Source organism: Cherax quadricarinatus, chromosome 6, assembly GCF_038502225.1.
Source record: "Cherax quadricarinatus isolate ZL_2023a chromosome 6, ASM3850222v1, whole genome shotgun sequence".
NCBI classification, from domain to species: Eukaryota; Metazoa; Arthropoda; class Malacostraca; order Decapoda; family Parastacidae; genus Cherax; species Cherax quadricarinatus.
Window position 1 is genome coordinate 20,643,253 of NC_091297.1, and position 14,937 is coordinate 20,658,189.

A 14,937-nucleotide genomic window follows, 5' to 3' on the forward strand; every position below is an offset into this window, starting at 1 on the left:
AAATACAGAGATCGTTTATGGCTCACACTGAGCCAGTAAAGCACCTAAACTACTGGGAATGCCTTCAAGTCTTGAACATGTACTCATTGGAGAGGAGGAAAGAGAGATACGTACATAACATATACCTGGAAAGTACTCAAGGGCCTGTTCCCATATTTGCACACTGCCATAACAACATACTGGAGTGAGAGATGTGGGAGGACGTGTAAAATAAACCCAGTGAGGAGCAGCAGTGTGGTGGGGACAATAAGAGAACACTGTATCAACATCTTACCAGAAGATATCAGAAACAAGGCTGGAACAAGTGTAGAAGCATTCAAGAGAAAACTGGACAAGTATCTTCACCAGGTGCAGATCAACCAGGCTGTGATGGATATGTGGGGCAGCGGGCCTCTAGCAGCAACAGCCTGGTTGACCAGGCAAGCACCAGACGAGCCTGACTCATGGTCGGGCTCAGAGAGTAGAAAAACTCTCGAAACTCTTCAAAGGTATAAGGTATATCAAAGGTACCTAACAATAACTAAGTACCTAGAAGTTAGTTAATTATATCCCAGGAAGACAACCAAAGAACCCTATTAAAAATAAACCACAGTGATTACATTCTTGGATTTTTTTTTTTTTTGTTAACAAGTCGGCTGTCTCCCACCGAGGCAGGGTGACCCAAAAAGAAAATACTTTCATCATCATTCAACACTTTCACCTCACTCACACATAACCACTGTTTTTGCAGAGGTGCTGAGAACACAACAGTTTAGAAGTATATATGTATAAAGATACACGACATATCCCTCCAAACTGCTAATATCCGGAAACCCTCCTTTACAGTGCAGGCATTGTAATTCCCATTTCCAGGACTCAAGTCTGGCTATATGAAAATAACTGGTTTCCCTGAATCCCTTCACTAAATATTGCCCTGCTCACACTCCAACAGATTATCAGGTCCCAAATACCATTCGTCTCCATTCACTCCTATCAAACACGCTCACACACACCTGCTGGAAGTCCAAGCCCCTCGCCCACAAAACCTCCCTTACCCCTTCCTTCCAACCTTTTCGAGGATGACCCCTAGCCCGCTTTCCTTCCCCTACACATTTAAACGCTTTCCATGTCATTCTACTTTGATCTATTCTCTCAAAATGACCAAACCACCTCAACAACCCCTCTTCAGCCCTCTGACTAATACTTTTATTGACTCCACACATTCTCCTAATTTCCACACTCCAAATTTTCTGCATAATATTTACACCACACATTGCCCTTAGACACTGCCTTCAACCGCCTCCTTGCTGCTGCATTCACAACCCAAGCTTCACACCCATATAAGAGTGTTGGTACTACTATACTTTCATACATTCCCTTCTTTGCCTCCATAGATAAAGTTTTTTGTCTCCACATATACCTCAATGCACCACTCACCTTTTTTCCCTGATCAATTCTATGATTAACCTCATCCTTCATAAATCCATCCGCTGACACGTCAACTCCCAAGTATCTGAAAACATTCACTTCTTCCATACTCCTCCTCCCCAATTTGACATCCAATTTTTCTTTATCTAAATCATTTGATACCCTCATCACCTTACTCTTTTCTATGTTCGCTTTCAACTTTCTACCTTTACACACACTCCCAAACTCATCCAATAACCTTTGCAATTTTACTTTAGAATCTCCCATATGCACAGTATCATCAGCAAAAAGCAACTGTGTCAATTCCCATTTTGTATTTAATTCCCCATAATTTAATCCCACCCCTCTCCTGAACACCCTAGCATACTTCTTTTACAACCCCATCTATAAATATATTAAACAACCATGGTGACATTACACATCCCTAAGACCTACTTTTACTGGGAAGTAGTCTCCCTCTCTTCTACACACCCTAACCTGAGCCTCACTATCCTCATAAAAACTCTTTACAGCATTTAGTAACTTATCACCTATTCCATATACTTGCAACATCTGCCACATTGCTCCCCTATCCACTCTATCATATGCCTTTTCTAAATCCATAAATGCAATAAAAACTTCCCTACCTTTATCTAACTACTGTTCACATACATGCTTCAATGTAAACACTTGATCTACACTTCCCCTACCCACTCTGAAACCTCCTTGCTTATCTGCAATCCTACATTCTGTCTTACCTCTAATTCTTTCAATTATAACCCTCCATACACTTTTCCTGGTATACTCAGTAAACTTATTCCTCTACAATTTTTACAATCTCTTTTGTTCCCCTTCCCTTTATATAAAGGGACTATACATGCTCTCTGCCAATCCTAGGTACCTTCCTCTCTTTCATACATTTATTAAACAAAAATACCAACCACTCCAACACTATATCCTCTCCTGCTTTTAACATTTCTGTCATGATCTTATCGGTTCCAGCTACTTTACCCCCTTTCATTCTACGTAATGCCTCATGTACCTCCCCCACACCCACATCCTGTTCTTCTTCTTGGAATATCTTCTCTTAATAATTTAACCCGTAAACAGTCCAAACGTATATATACGTTTTTACCGCTAGTGCCCCAAACGTATATATACGTTTTATGTGTCCTACATTTAACATTGCCACAATAAGCCTGAGTCGCCTAGACATGTGAGAATGGGTGTGAGCACTCACTGTGCACCATATTAAAGTAATTGGGGATGCCTGGGTACCATATGCTCTTTTTTCTTATTAACCCTTAAATGGTCCAAACGTATATATATGTTCACTCGCGTAGCGCCCCAAATTTTTTGAGGAAAAAAAAAAATCTTTTCTTTTAAAAGGAAGAAAGAGCATATGGTACCCAGGCATCCCCAATTATTTTAATATGGCACACAGTGAGTGCACACACCCATTCTCTCATGTCTAGGTGACTCAGGCTTATTGTGGCAATGTTGAATGAATGACAAAGAAAACGTATATATATGTTTGGGGCGCTACGCGCGTGAACGTATATATATGTTTGGACCGCTTAAAGGTTAAAAAACAACAATTTTTTTTTTCTCAAAAAAGTTGGGGCAGTACAGTAGTGAACGTATATATACGTTTGAACCGTTTACGGGTTAAGGAAATCTGTTTTTCTCTACAGTACTCAATTTTCAAGTTTTATTCCTTGTCCAAGGTATCTAGGCATCTTCACAATTTTAAATGTTTCTCCCCTCAAATTAACACTGATATTATACTGATGAAGATGAGGCTAACCACAGAATTGATGAAGGAAAAAAGGTGAGTGGTGCACTGAGGTATCTGTGGAATCTGTGGTATGTGGAGACAAAAAACGTTATCCATGGAAGCAAAGAAGGGAATGTACAAGAATATAGTGGTACCAACACTCTCATATGAGTGCTGTAGCAAGGAGGAGGAGGCTGGAGACAGTGGAGATGTCATGTCTAAGGGCAATGTGTGGTGTAAATGTTATGCAGAAAATTTGTAGAGTAGAAATTAGGAGGTGTGGAGTTACTAAAAGTATTAGTCAGAGGGCTGAAGAGTTGTTGAGGTGGTTTGGTCATCTAGAGAGAATGGAATGAAGTAGAATGACTTGGACAGCATATAAATGTAGGAGAAGGAAGGTGGGGTAGGGGTCACCCTCGAAAAGATTGGAGGGAGGGGGTAAAGGTGGTTTTGTGGGCAAGGGGCTTGAACTTCCAGCAAGCGTGCATGAGCACGTTAGATAGGAGTGAATGGAGACGAAAGGTTTTTGGGATCTGACGAGCTGTTGGAGTGTGACTAGGGTAATATTTTGTGAAGGGATTCAAGGAAACCGGTGGGAAACAGCCGACGTGTTAAAAAAAAAAATTATATTGATCATTTACAGTAGTATATATTGATGGTATGGGTATTTTTTATCTATTTTATTAAAATGTATATTACCACTGCTTTGCAATTTTGTTTTAAAACACTGGCTACCTCCCATCAAGGTAGGGTGACCCCCCCCAAAAAAAAAACACTTTTACCATCATTTACTCCATCAATTTTTTGACAGAGGCATGCTGATACTACCGATCAGATGCCCCTCCTGGAGGTGGAAAGTTCAGTACAAGCACTAAACTTTCCACATTCAGTAGTCAAGTCTGACTAACTGGTTCCCTGAATCCCTTCACAAAATGTTACCTTGGTCATACTCCAACAACTTGTAAATGTTAATATTTTTCTTAAGATTAATACTATAAATACAGTTTTTAGTAATGAATTTCATTCCTGAGGAAGCAACAAAAATACTAATATTGAAGATTCAGCAGCATTTTGATGTAGGGCAATAATATATAAATGGTAAGTCTTACAGCTATGTACTCAAACATATATTTCAAAGCAAAATCAAGTTGGGTACAGTACGAATTACCTTGGCCAACAGTTTTCAGCAATATGCTGCTTGGTATTCTGAGTTGGCATGAAGAGAATGCGATGTGGCAGTCCTTGTTCCTTTGTTACAAATGATATATTGTTGGTGTCATCTGCATCACTGATGGACAAGTTAACAAATGGAGGGCTTCCTGCCCCTAGACTCTCCTCGGGGCTCAACTGGTTCATGGTCATCTTACCACCACTCATAGAATGGTAAATATTTCCACCTAATGCATCGCACACTGTGACCAAATATAATTAAAATTAATTATTAAAAAGTTTTTTCTTAAAAAGGAAGAAATTACGAAGTACAGTATACTACATAGTACTGTACTCACCATGCATAAACAGTATAGTACAGTGGACCCCCGCTTTACGATCACCTCCCAATGCGACCAATTATGTAAGTGTATTTATGTAAGTGCGTTTGTACGTGTATGTCTGGGGGTCCGAAATGGACCAACCTAATTCACAATATTCCTTATGGGAACAAATTCGTTCAGTTGGCACCTGAATATACTTCTGGAATGAAATAATATCGTAAACCGGGGGTCCACTGTATACTGTAATGATACAGTACACATCTGACGATTTCCTAATAATGCTGTTTGAATCATTGCAAATCTATGACAAATTTTATGTTAAAAATTTAATGAACAGTCTAAATTTGTAGGCAAGTATATATACAATTTTAATATAATTCACATAATTTTTGTTAATTAAGAAGCAATTTGTTTTAAATAACTCACAGAAGAGCTTAACAGCCATACTGAGCTGAACTGACATCCCAGTTGGAGTGGTAAGCTTTAAATAATGCCAAGCATCTTCCTCAGGATCTACCTCAATTGTACATGTGTCACCAATAACATCCTCACACTTGTGAATACTGAAGAAAGAGAAAAAGAGATTACTCTAGCTTGAAAACAGTCATCAAGACACACCAGCTCTTGTTTTGTACAGTAATACTACCAGCTTATCATATTACAAATCGTGAGTCAAATTTGTATTTTGTAATTTGTGCAAGCAATGGGAACTAGTGATCATTCAGTGCTTGCATGCATCAGGAAATTAATAATACCATTACAGAAGTTAATGCACAAATCTGATTAAATTAATCTATTTAAGACCTCATAAAATAATTACTAAAAATAATACTTAACAAAAAGAAAAAGAAGAAAATTGTCAAAGCGTGAAGTCTGAACGTGCGTGAAGTCTGGACGTTGTGCAAATGATAAGAAAGAGATGATTGTGGATGTTATGAATGAGAAGAAGCTGGATGTCCTGGCTTTAAGTGAAACAAAGCTGAAGGGGGTGGGAGAGTTTCAGTGGAGAGGAATAAATGGGATTAGGTCAGGGGTTTCAAATAGAGTTAGAGCTAAAGAAGGAGTAGCAATAATGTTGACGGATAAGTTATGGCAGGAAAAGAGGGAATATAAATGTATTAATTCAAGGATTATGTGGAGTAAAATAAAGGTTGGATGTGAAAAGTGGGTTATAGTAAGCGTATATGCACCTGGAGAAGAGAGAAGTGTACAGGAGAGAGGGATTTTGGGAAATGTCGAGTGAATGCGTGAGGAGTTTTGAACCAAGTGTGAGAGTAACGGTGGTTGGGGATTTCAATGCTAAAGTGGGCAAAAATGTTGTGGGGGGAGTAGTAGGTAAATTTCGGGTGACAGGGGTAAATGAAAACAGGGAGCCTTTAATTGAGCTATGTGTAGAAAGAGGTTTGATAATAAGTAACACATATTTTATGAAGAAGAGGATAAATAAATATACAAGGTATGATATAGCATGTAAAGAAAGTAGTTTGTAAGATTATGTATTGGTGGATAAAAGGTTGATGGATAGGCTCCAGGATGTACACGTTTATAGAGGGGCAACTGATATATCGGATCATTATTTAGTTGTAGCTACAGTTAGAGAAAGAGGTAGATGGGAAAAGAGGAAAATGGCAACAACAAGCAAGAGGGAGGTGAAAGTGTATAAATTAAGGGAGGAGGAAGTTCAGGTGAGATATAAGCAACTATTGGCAGAAAAGGTGGGCTGGTGCAAGTATGAGTAGTGGGGGGGGGGGGCTGAAGAGGGTTGGAATAGTTTTAAAAATGCAGTATTAGAATGTGGGGCAGAAGTTGTGGTTATAGGAGGGTGGGTGCAGGAGGAAAGAGGAATGATTGGTGGAATGATGAAGTAAAGAGTGTGATAAAAGAGAAAAAGTTAGCTTATGAGAGGTTTTTACAAAGCAGAAGTGTTAAGAACAGTAGAGTATATGGAGAGTAAAAGAAAGGTGAAGAGAGTGGTGAGAGAGTGTACAAGGAGAGCAGATGATAGAGTGGGAGAGGCACTGTCAAAATAAGAAAAAATTTTGGAGTTAAACAAGTTAAGAAAGCCTAGAGAATGAATGGATTTGTCACTTAAAAACAGAGTAGGGGAGTTAGTAGATGGGGAGATGGAGGTTTTGGGTAGATGGCGAGAATATTTTGAGGAACTTTTAAATGTCAACGAAGAAAGGGAAGCGGTAATTTCATGCACTGGCCAGGGAGGTATACCATCTTTTAGGAGTGAAAAATAACAGGATGTGACTGTGGGGGAGGTGCGTGAGGCATTATGTAGAATAAAAGGGGGTAAAGCAGCTGGAACTGACGGGATCATGACAGAAATGTTAAAAGCAGGGGGGATGTAGTGTTGGAGTGGTTGGTATTTTTGTTTAATAAATGTATGTAAGAGGGGAAGGTACCTTGGGATTGGTGGAAAGCATGTATAGTCCCTTTATATAAAGGGAAGGGGAACAAAAGAGATTGTAAAAATTATAGAGGAATAAGTTTACTGAGTATACCAGGAAAAGTATACAGTAGGGTTATAATTGAAAGAATTAGAGGTAAGACAGAATGTAGGATTGCAGATGAGCAAGGAGGTTTCAGAGTGGGTAGGGGATGTGAAGATCAAGTGTTTACATTGAAGCATATATGTGTGAACAGTATTTAGATATAGGGAAGTTTTTATTGCATTTATGGATTTAGAAAAGACATATGATAGAGTGGATAGGGGAGCAATGTGGCAGATGTTGCAAGTACAGTGGAACCTCAAATTTCGAACTTAATCCATTCCAGGAACTAGTTCTAAATTCGAAAAGTCTGAAATTCGAAGCAATATTTCCCATAAGAAATAATGGAAATACAATTAATCCGTTCCAGAAACCCAAAAATATTCACAAAAAAATACATTTTATAGAGATTAATTACAGTTTTACATGCACACAACAAATGCTATAGTCTTTAATTACGTATAGTAATATAAAATAACATTTTTACTTACCTTTACTGAAGATTGGTGATGGCATCTGGAAGATAGGGAGGAGGAGAGAGGGAGTTGGGGTTATTGTTTGGAAGGAGAATCCCCCTCCATGAGGACTTCCGGTATCAAAGCCCTCTCTGGGGTTGCTTCCCTTCTCTGTATTTTAATGCCACTAGGACCAGCTTGAGAGTCATTGGACCCCTGTCTCACAAAATAACTGTCTACAGTCCTCTGTTTCTGTCTCACAAAATAACTATACACAGTCGTCTGTTTCTGTATCACAAAATAACTCCACAGTTGTCTGTTTCTGTCTCACAAAATAACTCCACAGTTGTCTGTTTCTGTCTCACAAAATAACTGTCCACAGTTGTCTGTCTCACAAAATAATTGTCCACAATCGTCTGTTTGTCTCACAAAATAACTCCACAGTCGTCTGTTTCTGTCTCACAAAATAACTGTCCACAGTCATCTGTTTCTGTCTCACAAAATAACTGTCCACAGTTGTCTGTTTCTGTCTCACAAAATAACTGTCCACAATCGTCTGTTTGTCAACAAGTCTCACTCCAATCTCATACTTCTGTGTTATTTCCTTCTTCACATCTATGGTGTTTCTCACTTTCTTTACCACAGGGGTACCGCTAGCAAGTTTCTTTGGGCCCATGGCAGCTTATTTCACAGCCCCACAAGCACTAAACACAATTAAATAATCGTAAAATGTGTGAATGAGATCGCAGGTTAGTGTTCACTCAAGCATAAACAAAGCTAGACTGCTCACGGCGCCTGCGTGGGGACGCGGACAGGTCACGTACCCGGCGGTCCGAAAATAGGGGCGTGTTCAATAATAGGGACACAGTTTGTCCGAAAAATTGGTCTTATTTGAGAAACGTTTGATATGTGATACGCTCGATTTTTGAGGTTCCACTGTATATGGAATAGGTGGCAAGTTACTAAATGCTGTAGAGAGTTTTTATGAGGATAGTGAGGCTCAGGTTAGGGTGTGTAGAAGAGAGGGAGACTACTTCCCAGTAAAAGTAGGTCTTAGACAGGGATGTGTAATGTCACCATGGTTGTTTACTATATTTATAGATGGGGTTGTAAAAGAAATGCTAGGGTGTTCGGGAGAGGGGTGGGATTAAATTATGGGGAATCAAATACACAATGGGAATTGACACATTTGCTTTTTGCTGATGATACTGTGCTTATGGGAGATTCTAAAGAAAAATTGCAAAGGTTAGCGGATGAGTCTGGGAGTGTGTGTAAAGGTAGAAAGTTGAAAGTGAACATAGAAAAGAGTAAGGTGATGAGGGTATCAAATGATTTAGATAAAGAAAAATTGGATATCAAATTGGGGAGGAGGAGTATGGAAGAAATGAATGTTTTCAGATACTTGGGAGCTGACGTGTCGGCTGATGGATTTATGAAGGATGAGGTTAATCATAGAATTGATGAAGGAAAAAGGTGAGTGGTGTATTGAGGTATATGTGGAGACAAAAAAGCTATCTATGGAGGCAAAGAAGGGAATGTATGATAGTACAGTAGTACCAACACTCTTATATGGGTGTGAAGCTTGGGTTGTGAATGCAGCAGGGAGGAGGCAGTTGGAGGCATTGGAGATGTCCTGTCTAAGGGCAATGTGTGGTGTAAATATTATGCAAAAAATTTGGAGTGTGGAAATTAGGAGAAGGTGTGGAGTTAATAAAAGTATCAGTCAGAGGGCTGAAGAGGGGTTGTTGAGGTGGTTTGGTCATTTAGAGAGAATGGATCAAAGTAGAATGACTTGGAGAGCATTTAAATCTGTAGGGGAAGGAAGGCGGGGTAGGGGTCATCCTCGAAAAGGTTGGAAGGAAGGGGTAAGGGAGGTTTCGTGGGCGAGGGGCTTGGACTTCCAGCAGGCGTGCATGAGCGTGTTCGATAGGAGTGAATGGAGACGAATGGTATTTGTGACCTGACGATCTGTTAGTGTGAGCAGGGTAATATTTAGTGAAGGGATTCAGGGAAACCAGTTATTTTTATATAGCCAGACTTGAGTCCTGGAAATGGGAAGTACAATGCCTGCACTGTAAAGGAGGGTTTCGGGATATTAGCAGTTTGGAGGGACATGTTGTGTATCTTTATACGTACTATATGCTTCTAAACTGTTGTGTTCTCAGCACCTCTGCAAAAACAGTGATTATGTGTGAGTGAGGTGAAAGTGTTGAATGATGAAAGTATTTTCATTTTGGGGATTTTCTTTCTTTTTGGGTCACCCTGCCTCGGTGGGAGACAGCCGACTTTTTAAAAAAAAAATTATTTACAATACCATTAACCCTATCAGGGTCAACAGGCCCTCTCAGAGACTTGTTCTCAGGGTCGCCCAAATTTCAAAAAAAAAAAAAAAAAATTATTTTTCCTTATGAAAACACAGAATCTTTTGCCGATCATAATGACACCAAAAGTATGAAATTTGATGGAAAACTTATGGAATTATGCTCTCGCGAAGTTAGCGGTCTCGACGATGTTTATGCATCGCAGATTTTGCCCACTTTGAGCCCTATTTTCAGCCAATTCCACTGTACTAGTCGACAAAAATCATGAATATTTCGCTAGAACTCCATTTTTTCTATCGAATGAGTGCAAGAAACCACCCATTTACCAATTTCAACTATCCAATACAGTGGCCAGAATTTAGCAATTTTGCCAATTTCACACAAATTTCAAAAGATGCCAATTTCCAAATAGGGTCCAGAATAAACAAGAAAGACATTCCTGGAACTAAAATGACATTTCCTCTGTTCATTAGTCACATCCCAACACCCCTCTTGCATTCTTTTGCTTCCCACTTTGAATTTTTATCTCACAAAAAATAGAAGATTTACTGTTATGCAGACTACTGCATTAGTGTAAAAAAATGGTATAAATAATATCGGCGCACTTGTGAAAGAATATCAGACTCACCAGTTGACGTGTATTGGACACTTGGTATGATTTGTTTACTTTTGAACTTTGGTAAAAATTGAACATTTCTGCTACTTTGAGCTCAATTTCAAAGTACTTTTCATTGTAAAATCTGTAATATGTCTTCCATTCTATAGAATGAGACCAGATAAACTAGAATACAACAATAAATACCATAAAAAAATATAGTGCAAATTCGCTGTTTTAATCCAAAAACACGGTCAGTTTATTTTTCTCATTGCACACTGTGTGCTGCAGGATTTTTTTTATACTGCGCACACTGACCACATAGACCCATTCTTTCATATGTAGGCCTACCAGCTTTCTCTCACTAGATTTGAGGGCGCTAGAATTTAGGCGTACTAGTACGTCAAAAACCCTGGTGCGTAAGCCGTACTAGTAAGACCAAAACCCTGAAAGGGTTAAAAATACAACACATTTCATAAAATTAAATAATTATTATTTATTAAAAAATTATTTAAATAACTACTTCATGTTTAAATTAGAACCAAAATTTCACAACAATATCACATTAAAAAAAAAAAATTTACTCTAATGCTCTAAATTTATGATACTTTTTTTTTTTTTTTTTTTTTCAACAAGTCGGCCGTCTCCCACCGAGGCAGGGTGACCCAAAAAAGAAAGAAAATCCCCAAAAAGAAAATACTTTCATCATCATTCAACACTTTCACCACACTCGCACATTATCACTGTTTTTGCAGAGGTGCTCAGAATACAACAGTCTAGAAGCATACACATATAAAGATACACAACATATCCCTCCAAACTGCCAATATCCCAAACCCCTCCTTTAAAGTGCAGGCATTGTACTTCCCATTTCCAGGACTCAAGTCCGACTATATGAAAATAACCGGTTTCCCTGAATCCCTTCACTAAATATTACCCTGCTCACACTCCAACAGATCGTCAGGTCCCAAGTACCATTCGTCTCCATTCACTCCTATCTAACACGCTCACGCACGCTTGCTGGAAATCCAAGCCCCTTACCCACAAAACCTCCTTTACCCCCTCTCTCCAACCCTTTCGAGGACGACCCCTACCCCGCCTTCCTTCCCCTATAGATTTATATGCTTTCCATGTCATTCTACTGTGATCCATTCTCTCTAAATGACCAAACCACCTCAACAACCCCTCTTCTGCCCTCTGACTAATACTTTTATTAACTCCACACCTTCTCCTAATTTCCACACTCCGAATTTTTTGCATAATATTTACACCACACATTGCCCTTAGACAGGACATCTCCGCTGCCTCCAACCGTCTCCTTGCTGCTGCATTTACCACCCAAGCTTCACACCCATATAAGAGTGTTGGTACTACTATACTTTCATACATTCCCTTCTTTGCCTCCATAGATAACGTTTTTTGACTCCACATATACCTCAACGCACCACTCACCTTTTTTCCCTCATCAATTCTATGATTAACCTCATCCTTCATAAATCCATCCGCCGACACGTCAACTCCCAAGTATCTGAAAACATTCACTTCTTCCATACTCCTCCTCCCCAATTTGATATCCAATTTTTCTTTATCTAAATCATTTGACACCCTCATCACCTTACTCTTTTCTATGTTCACTTTCAACTTTCTACCTTTACACACATTCCCAAACTCATCCACTAACCTTTGCAATTTTTCTTTAGAATCTCCCATAAGCACAGTATCATCAGCAAAAAGTAACTGTGTCAATTCCCATTTTGAATTTGATTCCCCATAATTTAATCCCACCCCTCTCCCAAACACCCTAGCATTTACTTCCTTTACAACCCCATCTATAAATATATTAAACAACCATGGTGACATTACACATCCCTGTCTAAGACCTACTTTTACCGGGAAGTAGTCTCCCTCTCTTCTACACACCCTAACCTGAGCCTCACTATCCTCATAAAAACTCTTTACAGCATTTAATAACTTACCACCTATTCCATATACTTGCAACATCTGCCACATTGCTCCTCTATCCACTCTATCATATGCCTTTTCTAAATCCATAAATGCAATAAAAACCTCCCTATCTTTATCTAAATACTGTTCACATATATGCTTCAATGTAAACACCTGATCTACACATCCCCTACCCACTCTAAAACCTCCTTGCTCATCCGCAATCCTACATTCTGTCTTACCTCTAATTCTTTCAATTATAACCCTACCGTACACTTTTCCTGGTATACTCAGTAAGCTTATTCCTCTGTAATTTTTACAGTCTCTTTTGTCCCCTTTCCCTTTATATAAAGGGACTATACATGCTCTCTGCCAATCCCTAGGTACCTTCCCCTCTTTCATACATTTATTAAACAAAAGTACCAACCACTCCAACACTATATCCCCCCCTGCTTTTAACATTTCTATCATGATCCCATCAGTTCCAGCTGCTTTACCCCCTTTCATTTTACGTAATGCCTCACGTACCTCCCCCACACTTACATTCTGCTCTTCTTCACTCCTAAAAGATGGTATACCTCCCTGACCAGTGCATGAAATTACTGCCTCTGTTTCTTCCTTAACATTTAAAAGTTCCTCAAAATATTCTCGCCATCTACCCAATACCTCCATCTCCCCATCTACTAACTCCCCTACTCTGTTTTTAACTGACAAATCCATATTTTCCCTAGGCTTTCTTAACTTGTTTAACTCGCTCCAAAATTTTTTCTTATTTTCATTAAAATTTCTTGACAGTGCCTCTCCCACTCTATCATCTGCTCTCCTTTTGCACTCTCTCACCACTCTCTTTACCTTTCTTTTACTCTCCATATACTCTGCTCTTCTTATAACACTTCTGCTTTGTAAAAACCTCTCATAAGCTACCTTTTTCTCTTTTATCACACCCTTTACTTCATCATTCCACCAATCACTCCTCTTTCCTCCTGCCCCCACCCTCCTATAACCACAAACTTCTGCCCCACATTCTAATACTGCATTTTTAAAACTATTCCAACCCTCTTCAACCCCCCCACTACTCATCTTTGCACTAGCCCACCTTTCTGCCAATAGTCGCTTATATCTCACCCGAACTTCCTCCTCCCTTAGTTTATACACTTTCACCTCCCTCTTACTTGTTGTTGCCACCTTCCTCTTTTCCCATCTACCTCTTACTCTAACTGTAGCTACAACTAAATAATGATCCGATATATCAGTTGCCCCTCTATAAACATGTACATCCTGGAGCCTACCCATCAACCTTTTATCCACCAATACATAATCTAATAAACTACTTTCATTACGTGCTACATCATACCTTGTATATTTATTTATCCTCTTTTTCATAAAATATGTATTACTTATTACCAAATTTCTTTCTACACATAGCTCAATTAAAGGCTCCCCATTTACATTTACCCCTGGCACCCCAAATTTACCTACTACTCCCTCCATAACATTTTTACCCACTTTAGCATTAAAATCCCCAACCACCATTACTCTCACACTTGATTCAAAACTCCCCACGCATTCACTCAACATTTCCCAAAATCTCTCTCTCTCCTCTACACTTCTCTCTTCTCCAGGTGCATACACGCTTATTATAACCCACTTTTCACATCCAATCTTTATTTTGCTCCACATAATCCTTGAATTAATACATTTATAGTCCCTCTTTTCCTGCCATAGCTTATCCTTCAACATTATTGCTACTCCTTCTTTAGCTCTAACTCTATTTGAAACCCCTGACCTAATCCCATTTATTCCTCTCCACTGAAACTCTCCCACCCCCTTCAGCTTTGTTTCACTTAAAGCCAGGACATCCAGCTTTTTCTCATTCATAACATCCACAATCATCTCTTTCTTATCATCTGCACAACATCCACGCACATTCAGACTTCCCACTTTGACAATTTTCTTCTTCTTATTCTTTTTAGTAATCTTTACAGGAAAAGGGGTTACTAGCCCATTGTTCCCGGCATTTTAGTTGACTTTTACAACACGCATGGCTTACGGAGGAAAGATTCTTATTCCACTTCCCCATGGATATAAAAGGAAAATTAATAAGACCAAGAACTATTAAGATAAAATCAAAGAAAACTCAGATGAGTGTGTATAAATAAATGTGTACATGTATGTGTAGTGTGACCTAAGTGTAAGTAGAAGTAGCAAGACATGCCTGTAATCTTGCATATTTATGAGACAGACAAAAGACATCAGCAATCCTACCATCATGTAAAACAATCACAGGCTTCGTTTTACACTCACTTGGTAGGACGGTAGTACCTCCCTGGGTGGTTGCTGTCTACCAACCTACTACTACATGATGAATAAATGCCTGACTGTCAACTGCACATGTTTAGCTGTTGTCAGCTGATTGTGACCTATCCTAAACTGACAAAGAACCATATAAAAATGACCTTTTATATGCA

General features: G+C 39.1%; 1 protein-coding gene across 4 annotated transcripts in view; it reads right to left on the minus strand.

Moving 5' to 3' along the window:
* Positions 1-14,937, minus strand: part of LOC128692541 (transmembrane protein 8B) — a 296,349-nt gene that overhangs the window by 187,701 nt on the left and 93,711 nt on the right. For all 4 annotated transcript variants that reach the window (XM_070080854.1, XM_070080860.1, XM_070080865.1 and 1 more), the window contains 2 exons: positions 5,083-5,219; positions 4,332-4,575 (listed from right to left, as the gene is read on the minus strand). In XM_070080854.1, coding sequence (XP_069936955.1) covers positions 4,332-4,575; positions 5,083-5,219 — 381 coding nt within the window. The remainder of the gene's footprint in view (positions 1-4,331; positions 4,576-5,082; positions 5,220-14,937) is intronic.